General features: G+C 40.0%; 1 protein-coding gene across 6 annotated transcripts in view; it reads left to right on the plus strand.

Annotated features, from left to right (window-relative positions):
* The window catches only part of slc4a5b (solute carrier family 4 member 5b), a 31,132-nt gene that overhangs the window by 5,361 nt on the left and 2,340 nt on the right, over window positions 1-23,431 (plus strand). For 2 of the 6 annotated variants that reach the window (XR_009924740.1, XR_009924742.1), the window contains 24 exons: window positions 14-174; window positions 1,378-1,533; window positions 2,184-2,291; window positions 4,765-4,820; window positions 9,053-9,210; window positions 11,113-11,200; window positions 11,525-11,683; window positions 12,236-12,357; window positions 12,451-12,625; window positions 12,867-13,000; window positions 13,563-13,743; window positions 13,872-13,962; window positions 14,701-14,732; window positions 16,114-16,305; window positions 16,888-17,001; window positions 17,302-17,415; window positions 18,001-18,162; window positions 18,657-18,835; window positions 18,997-19,069; window positions 19,171-19,239; window positions 19,537-19,710; window positions 20,092-20,256; window positions 21,890-22,005; window positions 22,565-22,617. Coding sequence is in view for 3 of the 6 variants with exons in the window: in XM_062413113.1 (XP_062269097.1) it covers window positions 14-174; window positions 1,378-1,533; window positions 2,184-2,291; window positions 4,765-4,820; window positions 9,053-9,210; window positions 11,113-11,200; window positions 11,525-11,683; window positions 12,236-12,357; window positions 12,451-12,625; window positions 12,867-13,000; window positions 13,563-13,743; window positions 13,872-13,962; window positions 14,701-14,732; window positions 16,114-16,305; window positions 16,888-17,001; window positions 17,302-17,415; window positions 18,001-18,162; window positions 18,657-18,835; window positions 18,997-19,069; window positions 19,171-19,239; window positions 19,537-19,710; window positions 20,092-20,256; window positions 21,890-22,003 (2,977 nt within the window). In the remaining 3 variants the exon portion in view is untranslated. Of the gene's footprint in view, window positions 1-13; window positions 175-1,377; window positions 1,534-2,183; window positions 2,292-4,764; window positions 4,821-9,052; window positions 9,211-11,112; window positions 11,201-11,524; window positions 11,684-12,235; window positions 12,358-12,450; window positions 12,626-12,866; window positions 13,001-13,562; window positions 13,744-13,871; window positions 13,963-14,700; window positions 14,733-16,113; window positions 16,306-16,887; window positions 17,002-17,301; window positions 17,416-18,000; window positions 18,163-18,656; window positions 18,836-18,996; window positions 19,070-19,170; window positions 19,240-19,536; window positions 19,711-20,091; window positions 20,257-20,485; window positions 21,253-21,889; window positions 22,006-22,564; window positions 22,618-23,431 lie in introns of those variants that run through there. The other 4 variants (XR_009924741.1, XM_062413113.1, XM_062413115.1 and 1 more) reach the window with 4 other exon arrangements.

Consider the following 23,431-nt stretch of genomic DNA (forward strand, 5'->3'; position numbering starts at 1 on the left):
TCCCCCTGTGTAGGTGGGTGAAGTTTGAGGAGAAGGTGGAGGAGGGAGGAGAAAGATGGAGCAAGCCTCATGTCTCCACACTGACCCTCCACAGCCTGTTTGAGCTCAGGACCTGTCTGCAGACAGGAAGCATTCTGCTCGACCTGGAAGGCTATTCTCTGCCACAGATAGTGGGTGAGTCCCCCAGCCTCTCCCCTGGTGTGTCTGTACCTGTAGTAAACTACTACACTGCTCACTCTTATCCAGAACATATTAGTGACATTTTGGATTGCACTCCTGTCTTTCATACAACAGAAACTTGAAATGCTAATGCATAAGGTAAAGAGGTGGGTCCAGACTTTCTCCAGAGGTTTCATTTCAAACATGCACATGGCAGCAGGAGATTCTCTGCTCAGACACGTTCACAACAGTTAAAAACCCATCGGCTCTTATCAATACAAACTTTCTGAACATCTTTGTCTCTGTCACTTACGTGAATTGCTTCCCTTTTCATCACAAGATATAGGTTTTCCTTTTTTTTCCGTCTCTGTCACTTGTTGCGTTGAATCCTGTGGAGGTTCTCCTGATGTTTCTCACATTGACTACTTCATAGTTACTGCGAACTTTATACTGGGGTACCAGGTGGAGAATGTCCGCAGAAATTCTGGATGTTCTCACTCTGACCTTTGCATTCACACATGTACCTCCTATGGAGAAACTCAGGAGGATCTCCAGAGTTCAGTGCGTGTCTGAAAGCAGCTTAAGTAATTTGGTCTTCCAGGTGCAGTAAGAAACACCTTGGTGTTGCATTTGAGGAGAGTTTTACCTTTGAGAGATCCAAGTTCCATATCACAAACTCAACATATAAAAGCATTGTAATATTAACATCTCACACGTAAAGTTGACTCGGCGATTGTGTTTGTAAATAGGTACATATTTACATATCTAGCAGACTCAGATTCAGAGCTACATTCGCTTAACCAGTGTAAGGATGAACGACAGCTCCCCAAAAGTATAGCCAAAATATGTTAATGCCCCCCTGGAGGCTAGCCTATGTACAGGTCATTAACCCCATACAGCAAATGGGACATGGGCCAAACAAAAAATGTAAGTACATGTCAAAAAAATGTGGCCCATTTTAGGAATATCTTATCACACTGGTTTAGGGCTGCCACTAACGACTATTTTTCTATTGATTAATCTAAACGATTAATTTTCCTCCCAAAAAAATCGAATTGACCAATTCATTTAATTTCCGAAGTGCCTCGCAGCGCCAAGGAAAGCCAGGCGCCTCTTATCCGATCCCGATGGTTTCAGCGTTGAGTCTATTTTTTTCATATGAAATCAAAGATGTTGTCATGCAAATTCAGCTGTATCGTAAACTTTGACTCTCTCCAGATGACATCGTGGATCGACAAATTGCCGACGGTCTCATCCTTCCTGATCTGAAGGAGAAGATCACTTTTGTGTTGCTGAGGAAACACCGTCACCAGACCAAGAAACCAATGCACCGTTCTCTGGCAGACATAGGGAAGTCCTCCAACACTTCTTCGAGTAAGTGTGTGTGTGTGTGTGTGTGTGTGTGTGTGTGAGTGTATGTGTATGCTACCATGATACAATTTACATTATTTTTCACGGGGCAGTTTCCAAATAATAATGTTACAGTTTGAAAATGTCACAAATATTATTATTTACATAAATTGACTGCATTTTACGTAATGGGCTGGTGATATTTTTCCGAGGAAAACAAACATAGACATGACCCTACCCTGCCTTTGATTGGCTTACTCTAATATTCTTGATCTAACTATCCAATCACGACTCCAACAACCAGCAACATGTGCTAAGAGAGTCAGAGGGTGATGCTGTCACTTTCCTAGGAAGAAAAGGCTTGCAGGACACTACTGCACCAGAAACGAATTAGAAATGGGTATACGCTATGCTTATTGAGAAGCAAGTGGTGATACACCATATACCTGCGTATACCTTGCATTACAACACTGTGGGTTTCTGTATGTGTGTATTCTATTTGTACACTTTTTTTACTACCAATCAAAACTTTCAAACTATAACTACATCCTAACGCTTCCTTTATTTTCTGCCATGTTGACCTCTATCTATTCTACCTTTTCCTTGTTGAAATCGCATCTGCTGTGGCCATCGTTTCACATCCTCTGCTGCTGCTGCTGCTGCTGCTCTGTCAGGCCGTAGTCCTCAGGTTAATCTGAGTCGTAGCAATATTTCAGTTTCTGGGAACCACCGCTCCACAGAAGACCTACGTTCTCGGCAGTCAGGCAGCCTTGGCCGCATGCGTGAGTCAAAACACACCACACAATCATGCACACATGCATGCATCATGTCAGGTACTTGCACATGTTTTTTTTAAATTATAGTCATGTTATAAATGAGAAAGAAGTCTCTAACAATATATTGGCTGATATGTGGGTATAAAAGATGTTTGATAATGACTCATAAGATTGCGTTATCAAACCCGGAAGTCAAAGAAATGTTATTGATATTTTACAGTGTAACCATGAACTTCATTAAAAAAGAACTAGAAATTAAAAAGAAACACAAATATAACCAAATATTAAGTTCTTGAATTGACAAAAAAAAAGAGTAAAAGTTTTGTTTTTAAATCTGCATTATCAACGGCTTAAAAAAGACTGTTTGCTAATAAAAATGGATATAAACAATGCACAGTTCAAAAATAAACCCATTAGCTTTGTATTTAAAGAGAAAGAAATGCACTCACATAGCCTGGATGCCAGACGAACTTAGCCTTGCCCACAACATTTGAGGTCGGGAAGTTCGGTCTGGAGTCGCTCCGTTGGGGAGAAATTATGCCCGGTTCGAAATCATCCGGACCAATCAGATTGTCAGGTCGGGCTTTATACGATGATGGACAGATGATCAACGGTAACGTAATCAACCACGTCATCAAAGTGCCCTTGGGTTGAATTCGTTTTCAACAAACATGCCTGCCGCTGGAGAGCTGAGATGTGTAGATGCTGCCATTGATTCTGTTTTAGAAGACATCGACAGCGCATTCATTTTGAAAGAGGAACACAGAACCACAAACGAAGCCAAAGCACCGCGCAAATTCCTATCGCTGCAGCGCTTGGCTGTTCACACTGGACACTGAAGCAACGCTGAACCGCCGGGCAGCGCTAATAATGTCACCGGTTGATCCAGTAGATTAAAAGCATATACTTACTTGTTGCTCCAACATTAAGCAAAGGCGTCCCAACATGTGTCTTTCTTGGTGTTGTCTTTATACAACATGTTCCGAGGATCATACAACTCACTGTACTTCTCCACTTCAATTATTAATTTAATGTCATCCATGTTGAAGAACTTCTCCGCTGTTTGCTCCGTTAAATGTCGGGTGTCAAGGGTAAATTACGTATTCTCCACTCAAGCCTATGTGGAGAATACGTAGTCCCCCCCCCCCCTCTCTCTTTTTATCTTTATCACTGCTTGTGTGGCTGTAGTGGATGGGCAGAGGGGGCGATTTAATAATGTCATTGGTCAAATTAAAACTCCAGGACAACAGAAGGGGACTTCAAAGTATGGGATGCATATTTGATCATTTATATCATATAAAATATGTCATCAATATAGTTTAAAATCGTGTGTTTCCTGGTGCGATACACTCGAGTCAAGCGCAAAAAATAGACTCTACGCCGAAACGATCGCTGCACGGCGCGAGGCAGCCTTGGTGCAGCGTTTCAGCCTCCGGTGTGACCAGCACAAAGTTTTAACATGGGAGTAGATGGGAGCCAGCTGTTATTTAAGGCTTGACGCTGAGCTGAAGGGTCGCTTCGGCATCGCTTCAGCGTCTGGTGTGAACCCGGCGTTAGTAAATAACTCACAATGCGTTGCTTAACGTACGTCACATACTACGTTGCTCTGATTGGTTGTAGGTCTATCCAATTGAGCGAAGAGGAATTTTATTTCCTGGTCAGTTGAAACACGCCCCATAATCACAGCCCAATGGAGCGGTCTCAGACTCACATTCTGACTAGAATTGTGAGTCTGACAACGTCAGGCTAGCACTCACAGCGCATACATTGTGGTTTGATGTGAAATAATTAATTTAATTTAACACCAGTTTGTTTACAATAAACACCACAGGGCAACTTTACAGAGAAATTTGAGGACAGGACATACTTATTATGGATTTTTTTTCAAATTCAATAGTTCTTTCTTTACTTTACTTTGACTTTTAGTCACCCACTGAAACACACCTCATGACTCGTACTTTCTAACCCCCACTGGTCCCTGGCAGCTCCTGCATGATTTCTACACTTGAGATTGCTTTGGGTGTTTATACTCACCATGAACACAATGTGCTGGACATACTGTATTAATTGCGTGTTTACTTAAGAGAATTTGGTCCTATTGTGTGATCCTTTGATGGTTTCTTTTGTGAATCTGTCTCAATGAAGGGGATTATGAGAGGATTTTCTGGGCTCTGCAGTATGTTCTCGTTCTCTCTTTCTCTCTGTTCAATTTTATTTGTTCCCAAATCTGCTTTGAGGAGGAAAGGGGGTAAATGGCTCATTAAAATATAATCCAACACTGAAACAATTCAACATGGGAAAGTTGTGGAACACTCTGGGGACACTAAAAACGGGGACCGCTAAATTGAATTTACAACCTGTAAACATGAATTATTAAGCTATTATAGCTACTGACCAAATATCCCCTTATATCCCCTTATCCTATCTATGATGTGTTGTGTGTTTTAGTATCAAATATAAATCCATGCTTCATTTACAGATCCTTCCCAGAGCCGAAGCATGAACGACATTTCAGACACTCCGAGCACAGACCAGGTAAATGTTATATTCCACCATTTCATGTCATGTGTTATTAATAGCTTTTGGATAACAGTGGAGCTTAATGGCCTAGAGGCAGGGCCGGTCTTTCCTACAGGCGACACAGGTGATTGCCTAGGGCGCCATTCAGAGGGGGGCGCCAAAAACTGCGCGGAGCAAAAAATAAAATAAAATGAAATATTTTTTTTTTTTTTGCTAGGCAGAGTTTTAGGCGCCCCCTTCTCTATGTGGTATGGCCAAAAATATTGTATTTAATTACTCTGACAATAATTTAAGTAGTTTCAATAGAGAAATCAGTAAATGACAGCAGCACTCAGGTGGAACGTTTGGCACGGGAGCAGTTTCACCCCGTACTGTCAGATGCAGTCTGGATAAGGAACTGAAGGCTCCGTGTCGTTCCTGCTGCTGCATTCATCCTGTATTCTACAGGTTAGTAGTGGGTGAGAGTCTCCTACGTTAGCTCCTAAAGCCTCGATCACCACGGGTGTCATTGAGACGTGTTGACTGGTAAAACCTAGAAACTCCGCTGGGCAGTGAGGAGAGACACTCGCGCACTAGGTGGGCGGGGCTACATTCGCCTGTATAGGTGTTTGTTTTACCTGCACGTCGTCTTGCAGGCGGGTCGCGATAGTATATTGTTTACTTTACAGTGTGTAGTTCAGCTCCGACACACACAGACTCTGTAATTCATGTATTGTTATTGTGCCTTATAAAGACCAGTTATAAGCTAATGTTCAATAGGTCTATATTGTAAATGTTTATATTTCTTTATGAGTGATGATGTATATTAAGATGTTTGGAGGAAAGAGACACCATAATAATTGAATGTATGTTTTATGCACTTAAAAATGCAGTTACACTGCAAGAAATGCTTGTACTTGAAATTGTGTTTAATTTGAATAAGATGCAGTCTGGATGTGGAACTGAATGCTCCGTGTCGTTACTGCTGCTGCATTCATGCTGTATTCTACAGATATACTTTGTTGCTGTGGTATCAATTTTGGGACCCATAACATATATCTCCAACCAATACTTTGACACTAAAAAAATTAATCTAACATTAGGGTAAAATGAGGCAAAAATTGAGGTACGAACCTCCTTGGTGTTGTCAGAACATGCTAGCACATTGAGGCTTATGGTTAGAGTGTGTGTGTCCAAGCAACTTCGACGTAGAAAGAAATAACTTTATAATAAGTTTTCGTGTGGGGGTGGGGGCGCCAGGAGTGAAGCTTGCCTAGAGCGCCAAATGTGCTAGGGCCGGCCCTGCCCAGAGGAATCAAATATATCAGGATTTGCATTCATATACAGCTCATATTAGTCAGAGACATTGATTGTTGATTTGGTTTTTCATTGGGTTTCTCCCTAAAGGCATTCCTAAAAGGTTTGTTTTACTATGTATAGTGTGTTAAACTGATGGAGCTGAAGCCTCTGGGCAAAAAACCCTGTTGGGTTCACGGGAAATGTAGTCCTTTTTCTAGTAGAAACTCTCGCATGTTCCTCCTTCAAAATACAATTGTTCAATGATCACCACACCTAGATCCTGAAATAGACCTGATCTGAGTATTTCCCCAGCTCCCTTTACAGCGTCTTATACAGCGAGAGTTGTGAAATGCCCTTTAAAATCCATGAAAACTGTCTAAATCCACTTTTCATTTCAGTGATGTGGTCCTCTAACAGTTCTTGATATTTTTACATTATCTTTATATATTTGTTAATTTTGTATATATGTATGCACTTTTTTCACCATTTTGAAGAAGATGGACCTCAGCTTACACTTTATCCATCAATCAGGATTCAGCAATATTTTACAATGTGAAAAGGGTGAGGGTAAGCAGCTTTGCTGAGCTTAATGGTGAGTTCCAACTCAACATTTATGTATTCTATATCACTGTCCCCTCCAGCTCAGCAGCAAACATAACTAAGAGCTAAAGAGACCAAAACATAGATTAAACAGAGGGAATACTGGACATAGATTCATCAAAGTAGTAATTAGTTATAAAAATTTTAAATGTTGCCCATATGTTGTGATTTGTATATTTTGCGTTTTCAAATGGTCCTCAAATTACAACAAATCTGTTATTGCAGGTTGAAACTCGAGGCCATTCCAAATGTGAACTTGTTGCTTATTCAGTTGTGAAAATTTTATGTTTCTAATATTCTATTTTGTTTCTGTTTTCCTGTTCAGTCTGCTAGATATCATTAGAAATATTCTGGTTTTGTAGCAATGCTTCATTAAAATCCTGGGCCTTTGAATTTCAGGGAGTGGACCTGGAAATACCTAGTGTCTGACATTTGTAAACCCTGATTAACACTTCAGGGCAAAAATTTGACATAAATTCAACACAATTAAGCCGGTGCAGGTGTGATTTACTGTTGTATTTCATGGGGAGGAAATTTGAAAATCAAAGTAGCACTTCTGGCCCTCAGTTAAGGTCAAGCTCCAAAATACTCTGTCCTGCATTTCCCATAACGAAACCTAGTGGAATCTCATTATTGAACACTCGTTTGTGGTGTCAAATTCCACTTTTGCAGTGTGTAACAGATTAGAATTTTTCCCTAGGCTGAAAAATAAGAATTATTGAATAAAGAGCAAACTAAACAGGTAACTTAATATGTAACACCAATGCAGTGCCCCTTTATCTGTATATCCTACACATTCACTTAACCTGGATATATAAGCAGTCACTGCACTCATTACTGATTTGTAAGTAGCTAATCTCCTGTTGCCTGCGGGAGATTAGCAATGGATTGCGTCAGTTTTGCAAACGGATGGCATATATTGAAAAGCACCATTTCTGTGTGTGAGTATGTGTGTGTTTTGTTGCATGCTTCTTGTGCGTTTTATGATGAATTGAGGAGGTATATAGAGGGATATTTAATCCCTCTAATCCACACACTCAAGCATTTGAGGTGGTAATTTGTTCAATTATATTCTCCCTGAGTGCATGTTTGTACTCATTACTGTATGTTTGTGTTGGGGCTTCTGTTTCTCTCAACAAAACAGCAGTGGTGAATATAATCTCTGCGTCAGCCATTAGCTTTTCCTTTTGATTTGTGCCAAAGTATGCAATAACTCTAGGTTCTGTATCACTATCCATTGTTATCCTGCAGTAGTAATTTAGAAAAGAACTTCAAAGGGAGTAAGAAATGAACTCATGAGTCTTAAGCTGGCTTCCTCGATCTGACCAATATGACCGGACTACACTACTACCACACTACAGTGAGGTACATCACATCATATCATGCTACTAAAGGGGTGTGAGAGTAAACTCCCAGCTGCAGAGAGCAGCTACAGTGAGGAGGTGGATTGTTGTTAAATGAGCTGGTTGTGCTGTTTGTGGCACTGAAATGTTTGTTTATGGTTAGGACCAAGAAGTTAGAGAGTGAAAGAGGAACAGTTGGTGAGTTGACTCTGAAAGCAGCATTAAACAAAGATTATCAAGAGCTTTTCTTCTAAGCCTCCACCACTCCACTGCCACGTGCTTTCTTGGTTAGGAGAAGAAGGGGCGGGCTTGCCGTAGGAGTGTTGTGTGATTTTTGAAATACTGAATGCAATTCATTTGGGGAAAACAAGACTGAAGAATCTGTGCCATGGCCAGAACAGCAACTCTGTGATGCTTTAGGAAAAAAATATGTTTTAGATTCTTTACATTCATTGGGAAGGGAATACAACATTTTAATTGAACTCTAACTAAAATTGAATTAGCTTGTTTTTAACTTTCATTTAATCTCATTTGTGAGATTTTATTTTTCCTTCGCCAAAGCTATTAGAGTTCATTCTTATGGGAGCATGAACATTTAAACCACATTTCCATCACGAAATGTCAGTCGGCTACATCCTCTGGGGATCATGAATAGTAATATAAAATGTAAAGGCCAATAGATGTTTACTTATGTTAAGGTCAAAGTTGCGAATGACAAACAATCTTGCAATTCGTTCCTGCAATAAGTTAGTGAGGAACAGATGACTAAAAGAACTCATAAGAGGAGCAAGAATCCTGCTGCGGTTCTTTTGCTTTGATGTAATTTTTATTTTCTCCCAAAAAATGTATAACTATCGTAACTATCCAACCATTTTAATTCACCACTGAAACTTAACTAAATCCATATCAAATACCTGATCTTGGAACACATAATGCAGGCAGCTAGGAAAGGTAGGCTTCAGTGCACGGCCCCTCAAAGTGTGATTTCAACTTATCCTGCTACCTTTTTTTTGTTTGTTCCTACAGCTGAAAAACAAGTTCATGAAGAAGATTCCACGCGATGCCGAGGCATCCAACGTCCTGATTGGCGAGGTGGATTTTTTGGACAAGCCCTTTGTCTCCTTTGTTCGTTTGGCTCAAGCCACAACACTAGGAGGCCTCACTGAGGTCCCTGTGCCCACCAGGTGAGTGTATTTGATGTCTTGTCTCTCAAGAGAGTGTGACACACTCTCAAAAAGTGTGTGTATCTTTGTGTGGATCATTTTGAGCCTAAAATCTACAACCTATCATTTCTGACCCATTTGTAATGGGCTGTTTCAGGGTTAAGACTTGTTTCTAGGGTTAGAATTAGGTTATGATTAGGAGACACAGGAGCACAGGCAACAGGTAGCTTTATATCTATGTCAGTATTATACAGTGCCTTGCATAAGTACTCATCCCCCTTGGACCTTTCTAAATTTTGTCCATAGAAAATGATTTATTTCATTGTGATTTTATGTGGTGGACCAACACAAAATAGTCCTTCATTCTGAAGTGGGGGGAAATATTACATGGATTTCAAAATTATTTACAGATAAAAATCTGAAAAGTGTTTAGTGCATATGTATTCATCCCCTTTACTGTGAAACCCCTAACAAAGATCTGTTGTGACCAATTGTAGGTCACATAATTAGTAAATAGGGTCCACATGTCTGCAATTTAATCTCAGTATAAATACACCTGTTCTGTGAAGGACTCAGAGTTTGTTGGAGAGCATTACTGAACAAATTGCATCATGAAGACCAAGGAGCTCACCAGGGATCAAGTTGTGGCGAAGTATGAAGCAGGGTTAGGTTTTTTTTAAATATCCCAAGATTGAGTTGCAAGAAGAAAGCCGTTGTTGAAAGGGAACCATAAGAAATGCCATTTGGAGTTTGCCACAAGCCATGTGGGAGACACAGCAAACATGTGGAAGAAGCTGCTCTAGTCAGATGAGACCAAAATTGAACTTTTGGCCTCAATGCAAAACGCTATGTGTGGCAGAAACCCAACACTGCCCATCAACCTGAGCACCATATCCCAACAGTAAAACATGGTGGTGGTAGCATCATGCCTTGGGCACACTTCTCCTCAGCAGGTACAGAGATACTGGTCAGAATTTATGGAAAGAAGGATGGAGCTAAATACAGGGCAACCCTTGAAGAATATCTGATGCAGTCTGCAAAAGTCTGGAGACTGGGGCGAAGGTTCATCTTCCAGCAGGACAATGACCCTAAACATACAGCCAGAGTTACAATGGAATGGTTTAGATCAAAGCATGTTCAGGTCTTAAAATGGCCTAGTCAAAGCCCAGACCTAAATCCAATCGAGAATCTATTGTAAGACTTGAAATTTGCTGTTCAAAGACGGTGTCCATCCAATCTGACTGAGCTACAGCTTTTTTGCCGAGAAGAATGGACAGAATTATCCATCGCTAGATGTGCAAAGCTGGTAGACATACCCCAAAAGACTTGCAGCTGAAATTGCAGCGAAAGGGGGTTCTACCAAGTATTGACTCAGGGGGGGTTGAATACTTATGCATCCAACAGATGTCAACTTTTTTGTTCTCATTATTGTTTGTGTCACAATTAAAGTTATTTGAAACCTCAAAGTACTATGCATATTGTGTGGATCAAATGGTAAAAAGTCTGTTTAAGTCTATTTGAATTCCAGTTTGCAATAGTAGAAAAATGGGAAAAAGTTAAAGGGGGGTGAATATACTTAAGCAAGGCACTGTATATGGTTATATTATGGCCTATGAGATATTCTGATGAATGGGTTATTGCAGTGGAGGTAATTGGAGTAATTTGACAGTGGAAGGTGGGCTATCAGAAATCCCAACGTGCTGACAATTTCCTATTGGTCGGATCTACACATCCCCATGAAAAGAAAATCTATAATGCAGCACAGGGTTAGGGTTAGGTATTTAGTTTTGATGATTAAGGTTTGGGTAAGGGCTGGGGACAAGATTATGCTAATGAATGTCCAGATATACAAATAGTGTGATAGTGAGTGTGTGTATGTGTGTGTGTGTGTGTAATTAATCTTTTAACCTTATGTTCTGACAGGTTTCTATTCATCTTGCTGGGTCCTCATGGCAAAACCAAATCCTATAATGAGATTGGCAGAGCTATTGCTACACTCATGGTGGACGACGTAAGTGACCAACACCCACTGAAAGACACAGGCATTTGTAGTTTTGGCTCTGGAGGTGGAGAGGAAGGTCAGGGGTTCGATTCCCGGCTCTTCCAGTCTCGATTTAGGCGTCCTTGGCCAAGGCACAAAAATATAAAAGCTGTGCTGCCTTTGTGCACATTGGTTGATGATATCGAAGTGCTGTATTAATATGTGTGTGAACGGGTGAATGTGACCAAATCAAAAGTGCTGGGATTGGGAAGAGATAAGCGCCAGTAGATGCTGCCCGCATAATGCACAATTTCTAATATATTACTTTGATTTTATTTCTTTATTTCATACCAGCTGTTCAGTGATGTTGCCTACAAAGCAAGGGACCGTGATGACCTTATTGCAGGTGTTGACGAGTTTCTGGATGAGGTGATTGTCCTCCCTCCAGGGGAATGGGATCCAAAAATTCGCATTGAACCTCCCAAGAAGGTTCCATCGGCTGAAATGAGGCACGTACATTGACGAAACACATGTTGATGTGTATCCAGGCTGCTCCAGTCTCTTTGTTTTATTTAAAGGTTTTATGTTCTCTATAGTTTTGGAGCCAAGCTACGCAAATACAAATGAGTCAGTTATTTTGTGTTGTCTAACCCAATTAGTTCTGTCTTGTCATAATTACATTGATAGAGTGAGGCTATAGTCATTTGATAAGATAAACTTAACTAATCATGTTTTACTTGATCTAAAACATGTACAGGTTGAATAATAGAGTCATAATAATTGAAACCTGGGGGACTCCACCTGGTTCCACCAAAAAATGATACAAAACATTTGCCAACTTGTTAAGAAAGCATTTAATAGTTAATACAATAATAGATAATATCACAGGTTTGGCAGAACTATTGATCAGCCTGCAGCAGTTTTGGACTAATGTAATTAAACACCTTTATCAGCATATTCTCTGTGCTTTGGTCTGAAGCTGGATGGAAAAAATAGCCTTTTATCATCAATAAGTGGTTAGGTTGAGTATAAAACATTTCTCTAAATTCTCTTTGTCCCAGGAAGTCAGTGCTTAACCTGAACGAACTGGGTCAAGTGAACGGCTCAGCAGGTGGAGCAGCTGGAGGAGAAGATGAAGAGATGCCTGCTCCGCATGAGCTCGGAGAAGAGCTGAAATTCACTGGGAGGTGGGAGAGGGCTGAAGATGACTATTTCATGTACCATGTCATTAGATCTAGTCATGTCCAGGTTTTTAATTACCCTTCAATTTGTTTTGATAGGTTTTGCGGTGGATTGTGGCTGGACATTAAAAGGAAGGCCCCTTGGCTTTGCAGTGATATCTATGATGGCTTCCATATTCAGTCCATCTCTGCTGTGCTCTTCATCTACCTTGGCTGCATCACAAATGCCATCACCTTTGGAGGCCTGCTGGGGGAGGCTACAGACAATTACCAGGTTATTATAATCCAGTCCATCCAGGATTTAACAGGCTTTCTCTAAAATACATTTCATTTTAACATGAAAAAGAGCTCACATTTGCATTGAAGTTAAGGTAATTAAGAATTTCTGTTGAGTGTTGCAAGCATGACATTGGAGGGACTTTTACCCAACCTCAACACTCCAATGTAACTCTGAAATCCTCCAGCCCGTGTTACGTCTTACATTTTTCTGACTGTCTCGCCTCTCTTTCTCTCAGGGTGTGATGGAGAGTTTCCTTGGCACTGCTTTGGCTGGAACTGTCTTTTGTTTGTTTGGTGGACAACCTCTTATCATCCTCAGTTCGACAGGACCCATTCTCATCTTTGAAAAGCTGCTTTATGAATTCAGCAAGTAAGATGCACACATAACGTGAACAGATGAATATATCGTATATTTGATGCAGCCGATAGGTCAATGATGTTGTAGAAGTTGTTGATGATGAAGGAAGGATTCCGGGGACCCAGTAGTTTCAGTGTAACAAAGTTTATTACAAGAAATTACAGGTCGGGACGGGCATCTAGATACCCGAAGACACACAGCCAATAGTGAAAGTCTGACTTTGCAGGAGATGAAAGCACACATATATAGGGAGTTTGGTTCCACCCATGACTTCAGGTACAACGCATCCCACATGGGATTTCTAACTAAATAAGGGCACATCTTTGTGTCCGAACATGAAGGCACACGGGTCAAGAACATTCCTTCTGAGCCCATCTGTTAACTGGTAAGAGATGGTTCCCCTAGTCAAAGGTCATCCCCCAAAGGGTAAAATAAATAAGACAAACATCTGGTGGACTCTCTGAGAATGTCTTTGTGTTTTTAAGCATATATCCACATGTTTTACTCTAACGAATATACAACAAATACAATTACAGTGAGAAAGGATATCTCTTTAACATGTCACACTTTGCAGGAATAACGGTATAGACTACATGGAGCTGCGTCTCTGGATCGGCCTCCACTCCTGTCTGCAGTGTTTTGTGCTGGTCATCTCAGACGCCAGCTACATCATCAAGTACATGACCCGCTTCACAGAGGAGGGTTTCTCCAGCCTCATCTCCTTCATATTCATCTCTGACGCCATTAAGAAGATGGTGGGTAACGTGGACCGACATACTGGCCCAACTGCAACACACAGGAGGGACACATATGCACACCACAACAATCAAAGTCCATTTTTACATTAAGTAAGGTTAACAACACAAACCTGTCTTTTCCACAGGTAGGAGCCTTTAAGTATTATCCAATTAACCGTGGCTTCAAGCCGGACTATGTAACAGCCTACAAATGTGACTGCATCGCTCCAGACCAGGGTGAGTCTGCAAACTGCTTTTTGTTTTCTTTTGTTTTCTGAACGTGATATATATATTCAACAATATCATTTTAGTGAGCTTCCTCACCTAAAACATTCACAATGGCCAAAAGGCCGCCCGAATGACTGATTTCACCAGTAAAATATTATGAGATGACGAATGTTGTCTTGTTCACTTCAGGGAATAGTTCAACCTCTCAGAATTTGGGATGTTTGATCTGAGGAGATGAATAACAGTTTGGTGTGTGTTTTGAAAGATTGGAAGCAGGATGGAGTAAATACAACTGGCCAAGCTTTGTTCCGAGTTTTAAATATATGCAAATATACATGGCAAATAAAAGAATTCTGATTCTGATTGTGATGTGACCCTTGTGATATATTGCTAGGGAAACATTATGTTGGCATGTCAACATAATGATTCATCATGGAAATAGATTTGAAGCAAACTTGCGGTTCCTACTCTTTGATGATTTGTGGGTCTTGTCTTTTGTGTCTCTTGCCTCATTTCGGGATTCTGCCTGAAAAAGTGAGTCTGCATGTGTTTACCGGGCTACTGTGCATGCTGAGAAAAGTAGTGATGGGCCTGGGAGATATTACTGTAATCTGATATTCAGAATGTAAAAAAATACCATCACCACTATTACCAAAAAGGAAAGTTTTACCCATCATCCTGCTCATGATTCATTTGTTTTTTTTTCTTCTTTTTTTCAAGCATCTCTGCTGGGATTAAATGTTTCAGCTCCACTCGGAGATGATAACATGACTCTGCTGGTAAGTGAACTTTAACAACACTGATGAATCTTTCCTATTTGTCTCTGTGAGCTGTATGTCGAGATGAAAATGACCTGTTGCAGCTCAAGTTTGACCCATAGAAATGTGGCCCATATTTATGAAGCATTTCAGTGGAGGAAATCGCTCCTGACCAGCTCAACACTCTCAGTAACGAAGAAGCATTTGGTCCTATTTTTATTTCCTATGATTAAAAGGCATTTATCAGCTTTCTAATTTGGTAAAAAACTACTCCCTGCTGATATGTAATCAATCAATCAACCAATAAAATTTAATTTGCATAGCCAATATTCACAAACCTCAGAGAGACCCTCATGTGAGGATCCCTCTCCCAGGACTTACAGAAGTGCAATAGTTTGCACGTGTAACTGAGAACATCAGAAATATAACAGTATTTACAACATTGATTAGAGGAAACAGTTTGTAACATAATGTGAAAGTGTGTCTATGTTTAAAGTATTTATATATAACAAAATGTCTGATAGAGTGATTGTCAGTAATGGTAGAATATGTGAGTGGGCATATTGTATGTCAAGCAGTCTTGTTGTAATCATAGTCCATGATCTGTTGCCAACACAATCATATTTCACCATCTCTGATTCGCGATCCACTATCATGATTCATGATGTGGCCGCAGCAGTGATCCTGGAATATATAATGGTGCCATATTATTAAGGGCCTTGTAGGTGAGGAGGACATGTTTTAATTCTATTCTTAATGTAACAGAAAGACCAGTCTAGTAAAATGAGCTAAAGAACCTGTTAGTAACATTGTGTAGGATAGGGAGAGAAACCCTAACCCATTTTTATTTATTTAAATGGTGGTCTTATAGTGTTTTATGGATTATTGATAGGCTATAATATCAATAATCCATTAGGGAAATAAAACTCTTGTTATGGAACCTTTCTATTACATACTGCACTTGAGACCTGTGAGGCAAATTGTGATTTGTGTTGTGATGAGTAAAATTAGCACAAAACATTCAGAAGCCATGATCAGTTTATTAATTTACGCATCATATTAGGCACCGATTTGTCGCCTTTAAGATGTTGCACTCTCGTCCTCGGACAATGTCAGTGAAGAAGCTTCATGATTCATTGAGTGTTATCCTCAGATTGAATATATGAAATGCTTGATACAAATGGTCCTTTTTATTTTTCAGTCTTTGTTATACAGCCTTATGGTTCTCACTTGTTCTGCTCCTTATTTTATCTTCTTTCGTTATCGCTGCTCTTTTGTCTATCTTGTGTCTGCCTCTTCTCCTCTCCTCCTCCTCCAACCTCCCCTCACCATGTGTTCAACTCCCCATCCCGACCTGCCTCTCTTCCTCCTCCACCTCCCTTGTCTTGTCTTTTCTCTGTAGTTTAACTTGACTGGCCAGGACTGGAGTCAGCTGAGTAAGAAGGAGTGCGCCAAGTATGGCGGCACTCTGCTGGGGAACTCCTGTAAGTATGTTCCTGACCTGGCACTCATGTCCTTCATCCTCTTCTTCGGAACGTATTCCATGACCGTTTCTCTTAAGAAGTTCAAGTTCAGCCGCTACTTCCCGACAAAGGTGAGTCAGCCTCGCACTTCACAGTTTTAGGCAGAACATGTTCGAAGGCTTCCTGCTGTTAGAGGCTCCCCTCCCTTTGAAGTTAACCTGCATGTGAAGAATGGATTATTGTAATGGAGAGATATTTATAAGAGCATGAAATTCTCTATTGACTCCGTTACAAGAGACAAAACCAACTCTACACTCCAAATGTTTAACAGCTGTTATCTCGGAACACATCAGGTTTGTTTTTTATTCTCCTAGTTACATTTCAAATATTTTGGCTTTCCTAGTCTTGAGGACCACTCAAAGTACAAGTTAAGTAAAGTGCCATTAACCCATTCAGAAGGCAAGAGCAAGCCAGGGAGTGTTGAGCGAGGGACTCACACATTGTTGGTTTGGTCTTTATGTGGGCTTTGGTCACAGCAGGAAAAATAGAGAAATCTGCCAGCATTATTCCTTCAAGCTCCTGAGAATGTTCAAGAAATAATAGGAGCTGTCATCCCTTCATTCCACCTGGTGATCTTTGAACCCTCCATAGCTGTACTAGAGTGTCCTCTCCCATGCTCTCTCCCTCCTCTGCCCCTCCTGAATGTTCTCCAGCTCCGTACCCTGATCAGTGACTTTGCCATCATCATTTCTATTCTGGTCTTCTGCGGGTTGGACAGCCTGCTGGAGCTGAACACCCCCAAGCTGCACGTGCCCACTGACATCAAGGTCGGCTCTTCCCTAAATACCTCTTTCTCCTTTGCTATCTTTCCTATGTCACCACTTGCATGCATTTCTTTCCTCAGGGATGTGTTTTTTGTACATTTATCATAGTTCATTTGTTTTTAATTGGATTTATCAGTGTGATGATTCGTTTACAGAGTTTGTCTTCTCTTCTCTTCTCTCTTGTCTTCATTTCACCCATGTACACACACTTTCCATGTGTTGTCCAACCTCACTGTTATTCTTCACGTAATTGTTCGTCCATTTTCTTTGTCTTGGTGTGTGTGTCTGTGTGTGTCTGTGTAGCTGAGGAAGTTAATCAGTGATTTTGCCATCTTCATGTCAATCATGTCCTTTGTGGGTCTGGACATGTTGATGGGGTTAGACACTCCCAAACTAATCGTTCCAACTGAGTTCAAGGTATTTGATTTCTCACCTAATTATTTGCAGAAATATGTATTTGTCATATTGCTTTTGTGTAGATGTTTTCTTTTGTATGCATGTTAGCAGCTGTGGAGGGTAAAGTAGAGGTACACATTCAATGAGTATTTGTATTTACTGGTACTTTTGAAATCAAAATGTGTATTTTTGACTTTTACTTATCAAAAGAGTTAGTGGTAATATTTCAGAGTAAGATTTTGAATTGAAGAAATATACAATGAATTCATAATATACATTTCATCAACTAGTGATTTCGAATATTTTTCACCTTTTCAAAGAGTCAGTCAAGAGGCATTAACTGCAGAATGAATTACTTTTACCTTTGATACTTAAACTATATTTTTTTGATTGGACCTTTGTCCTTCCAATGAAGTTGAATTCTGAATGACTGGTACATGCAGTGCAGTAATTTTACGTAGCTAAATTCGTACTTTAAGTAACTGATCTGAATATTTCCTCCACCACTACACGTTATTTATATTTTAGATTTATTACTCATGTAATTGCAATTCTATTTTTTTAATCTAAATTTGAATTATAAATACATTTTTCTTTATTATGCAGCCGACACGTCCTGAGCGTGGCTGGTTGGTGATGCCGTTTGGAAAGAACCCCTGGTGGTGGTATGTGGCCAGCTTTGTTCCCGCCCTTCTCGTCACAATCCTCATCTTCATGGACCAACAGATCAGTGCTGTCATCGTAAACCGCAAGGAAAATAAACTGAAGGTCTGCATTCTATAAACTCACATAAAGAATAGACATAAATAATTATTTAATCAATCACATTTTATTTACACAGCCCCTTTTTACAAATCATGCCTCAGGGTTTAACAATCTATTGAACGTGGGTGTTGCTCTGTCCTCAACCATTCGACTATGATGAGAAAAAAACTACCAAAAAACAAGGATGCACAAAAATGCAATAAGTATTTTGGGTGTAACAGAGTCCATCAACAAAATAACAATATTTTAAACAAGATAATTAACATTGGATGCAGGGTTTGTTTGTTTGCCTTACACTGTGCCTAGAGGGGATCATTAAATACTTCCAGTACCCTAGAAGTTAATTGTATAAAAAACAATACTATTTAAATAGCTACATTTGTAAGAAGAATCAAAGAAATCAAAGAGAAATCATTTTTTTACTGAAATCGTACAGCCCTACCCTCATGGCTTGATATGAATGATTTTTCACTTCCTGTTATTGTGTCCGACTGCAGAAAGGTTGTGGCTACCACTTGGACCTGTTCTGGGTGGGGGTACTGATGGCTGTGTGCTCCTTCATGGGTCTGCCCTGGTACGTAGCAGCTACAGTCATCTCCATTGCCCACATCGACTCTCTGAAGATGGAGAGCGAATCGAGCGCCCCCGGAGAGCAGCCACAGTTCCTGGGTGTCAGGTAGGACGATTCTGACACTGGTGTTCTGCTTCCTGTGTCACATATAATGGTGTCCACTTCTTTCTATGTTAGTAAGTAAAGTTAGTCAGCGGAGCTTGAGTTATAACTGTAAATACATTTGTGATTCTTTCATATTGAGTATAATGTTGCTTTATTTTTAGGGAGCAGAGATTGACAGGTATCCTGGTGTTTGTAATGACCGGACTCTCCATCTTCCTCGCTCCGGTCCTCCAGGTCAGTTCACACATGAGACTCATGATGTTGCTTTTACTCCCAAAATCAGTTTGTCTCATTTCATAGATATTTTAATAATGTGTTTTTCTGCTTTAATTCAGTTCATCCCCATGCCAGTCCTGTATGGAGTGTTCCTCTACATGGGAGTTGCCTCACTGAGTGGTATCCAGGTAGACTGAAGATTATCACATACTTGACCCATGTACCATTTTACTCTAATACACAACAATACTGCAAATCAGAAAAACTAAAATGTCAGAAAAGTGTGACGGATGCTCATCACAACATGATAATGATCAGACTGAAAAAATAACAAATTAAAACTTATTGGAGAACAGTTGGAAAACTAACATCTGATTATTGAAATAGCTGATCATTAATTCACTAAAGAATGGCCATACTGACTAATCCCTGCAGTTACAAACCTGTGAGTGCATATGAGCATGTTCCGTATCTGTCTGTTTCAGTTCTGGGAGCGCATGAAGCTGTATCTCATGCCGGCCAAACACCAGCCAGACTTCTCCTTCCTGCGTCACGTCCCTCTGAGACGCGTCCATCTTTTCACCCTGGTCCAGATCATCTGTCTGGCTGTCCTCTGGACCCTCAAGTCCACATTCCTGGCCATCATCTTCCCAGTGATGGTAAGTGTCTAACTCAAATATAGAGTTGTCATAGTGTGCTGAAGTTAAAATGTTATGAAAATACATTGTTGTAGAAGGTGGGATGTTATGTTGGCCATCTTTAATTATAGACTGTGGTTGATGATAATAACAAACTTTAGTCATAAAGCACTTTTCAAAACATTTTTACAAATTAAAAAAAATATATATCATAAAATGAACAGAACAAATTAAATAATTTAATTAACAAACAACTCAGATCAAATCAAGAAATGCTTTAGTTTGATGTTTTCAGAAGAGACTTAAAGTCATTTTCTAATCACAAGATGTTTCCAGGAAAGAGAGTGATTAGATTGAAGATTGGAAACTGATGGAGTGTTTCCCTTTTTCCACCGTGTGAAGATTCTGGGTCTGATGGTTGTACGGAAGCTGCTGGATCTGATGTTCTCGCAGCACGACTTGGCCTGGTTGGACGACATCCTACCAGACAAGGACAAGAAGAAGAAGGAGGATGAGAAGAAGATTAAGAAAGAAAAGAAGGCGGCAGAGCCAGAGAGCGACGAGGAGGTGAGGGAAATATTGTCAAACATGGAATCAAACACGACACACACACAAACAGCTGTGGTGTCTGCCTGCCAAATATTCAGCTACAGTAATCTCCTGAGCTGGCGAGTGCATGTCTGGTTTCTTGGTATTTTCTGTGTATTTAAATGTGTGTCACTCCATCTTTTGTATCTTTCCTGAGTTTTTTTTTTTCTCCGACTAATACTGTACGTTTCTCCTCTCTGTTCCACAGTGTTGCTGAAAAGGCACTGTACAACACTTACTACAACCTTTTTGTCTGTCTACCTTCCTTTTATTACTGATCTGCCTCTCCCTCTGTTTTCCTAGACTTCACACTCTTAGCACCTTCGTGTCCCTTCATGTCCTTTTTGTTTGGTGTGAGGACAGTGCTGATGTCCGAGACAAGGCTGGTGCTGTTCTATATTTTTGTTACAATCGAATAAAAAACATGCGAAGTCCAAAACTAACAATGTGTCGAGTCTTAGTCACATCAGACCGTGGCACAATGAAATGAATCCTCCTGAAATATTTAGCTCAAGGGGCTTGATGACATCACAGGAAGAGAGAGAGACACTAGAGGGGTAAATATAGAAAAGGATTAATAAAAACATATTTGGTCAGCAGAGTGGATTCATAATATGTTCTGGGGGTGGGGGATGAAAGATGCTATTCCTTTAAAAACATCTGTTAGTTCATGTTTTGTAGAAATCACATCTAAACACTTTTACTAAAAGCAGTCTAGATATGTTATTTAACTATAATGTAAATTTTACTTAAACATATGTTACGTACAAATGTAGTCTGAGTAAAATGTATGAGGAAAGTGTGAGTGCATTATATGTCTAAGGATGAAATTGCTAGATTACTCTACTTGAATGTTCCTCTGCATCATGACTGTTTGTATTGTTGTTTATCCTCTGAGGTCATATTAAGAAAACTGGACTCACAGCGTCAATTTCGCCCTAGATTATAGACTCTGGCTTCCTGCTGCGTTATAGATTTTTGCTGTCAAAATAGTTTGCTGTTAAATCTGTAAATCTTTAAAAACACCTCACAATTATATAGTTTTGTAAATGTAGTATTTGTAAGAAAAACAATGCACGGATTTTCTAAAACAGAAACTCATTGGAGGAAATAAATAGATGGTGTGGAAGAGGACCTGCTGATATTGCAGATTTTAAAGGGCTCATCAAAGGTAATTTTACACTAATGAAAACATCAGTTTGATATTTTATTACACCATAGACTCTGAATTAAGATTGACAACGTATCCCTATTTTACACGGGTGACATCATTAGAAGCCAAACTCTAAGTAGTATAGCTCTCTAAGGTCTCGCTGATACACAAGGTCAGCCACTTGCAACTCAGTCTCAGCTGTTAATAAGAAACATTTTTTATAACATATCTGAATAAAAACAAACTTACAATAACTTACTGTACATAAGTCAGTTTGGTAAGAATGATCTTAAGTAAAAAACATTATGGGAATTTATGATCTATACCATAGCCAGCCACCTGGAAGGTGGTGAAGCTCTATCACACATATTTTGATGGCAAAAATATAGAATTCATCTGTCCTTTTCCTTTAAGAACCCAGTATGTCCTGCATGCCGACTTCCTCTCTCTGTCACTCAGCCCAACAGCTCTGTTCCCCCTCCAGTGAAGATTCCCATGGAGCACATACATCCACACACAGAGCCAGACCCCACCCATGTTAACCCCAGACTCAACCCAAAAACAGACAACTAATTGTGAGTACACCAACCCCTCTCCTCCACTTTGTTATGTCCTGTCTAGTGGGCTTTTACTGTTGCTATTGACTGTGGGTGAAATATCTGGTAATGTAATACTTGAATCAAATGTACATGAGGTAACATCACACAGAGCTATGATATCCATCATGCACCTGTGTGTATATACTCTAGAGGGACCAACAGAAATGGTATGTTATGTGAAGGAAAACGTCCAGCATCACACAGAAAGATTATCTATCTCCAAGCTCATGCAGGTGCAAATATTTCAAGGGGTTAGGTCAGTAGAAAAAGAGAAGACGGTGCATTCACATGCTCTTCGAAGGGGGGGAGGGGGGGGGGTGTAGCGAATGTAAAACAAAATAGACACTTGTTTCTTTGGTGTAACAACTTAGGAAACTCTTTTCTTATTATTTTGTTCATCTTGATTATCTCTGTGTATGTGTTTGTATGTGATGAACTGTACATGTATGTGAATGCTTGTTTTGTGCACTTGTTCTCTATGTGTGTGTGTGTGTGTCTGTGTGTGTGGGTGTGTGTTTGTGTGTTTTCCTTACAGGAGGAGAACCCTTACTCGACAGTCACATACGATCAAAATGAACTAGACCACAGGTACTGTGTGCTGAAACTGCACGTGCCCTACAGTGATCTGTTTCACACACCTGACTCAACAAACATTGGTTTGGATCCCAGCCCTGTCACCTCCAGGCAGCCAAACACACACACAATAGCTACAACATAGAAACAAAACTTTCTGTTCACTTGTCGGCTGTTGCAGCTCTTGGAATTATGTGTATGTGGAGATGACTATTTGAGGCATTTTATTTTTAAACATAGACTTTTATGGTTGCGTACATGGTTTTTGACATGCATAGACAGTACATGTACCATGTACAGTGACGTGATTGAGAACTTGACGCTGTCCTGAATATTGAGTAGGTTGTACATATGGTGGTCAGAGGTTTTCAAAGCACAACACTGCAGGGTCCCCCTTAGACAAAACCAAGACGATCCCCACCCCTCTTTGTCTACAGGAGGTGAAATGTTAACAATGATAAGATAAGATCATCCTATATTAACCCCACAATGGGGAACTTTGCCATTTTAGAGCAGCAAAGAAGACAGTACAAGTTATAAACATGCAATACCTATACAAGTATGGAAATGTAAAGAATATGATAAATCTAGATATAGAGTGTAAACTGAATATATACCGTGTGAGAATATTTGCAGTGAAAGTTCCTTTAGAGTTAAGCTTTGCCTCTGTTTAAGGTATGCCAAATTAGATATTATTAAATCCAGTTACCCATGGATGTTCTAACAATTACCACTGGATCCTGTTCTGCAGCTTTAAGGAGCCTTTTTTTCCTACAAATCCTAATCAGAATTCTGATAATTTATTTTCAATGGGCACCAGACATTACAT

The sequence above is a fragment of the Platichthys flesus genome, chromosome 19 (genome assembly GCF_949316205.1).
Source record: "Platichthys flesus chromosome 19, fPlaFle2.1, whole genome shotgun sequence".
Classification (NCBI taxonomy): Eukaryota; Metazoa; Chordata; class Actinopteri; order Pleuronectiformes; family Pleuronectidae; genus Platichthys; species Platichthys flesus.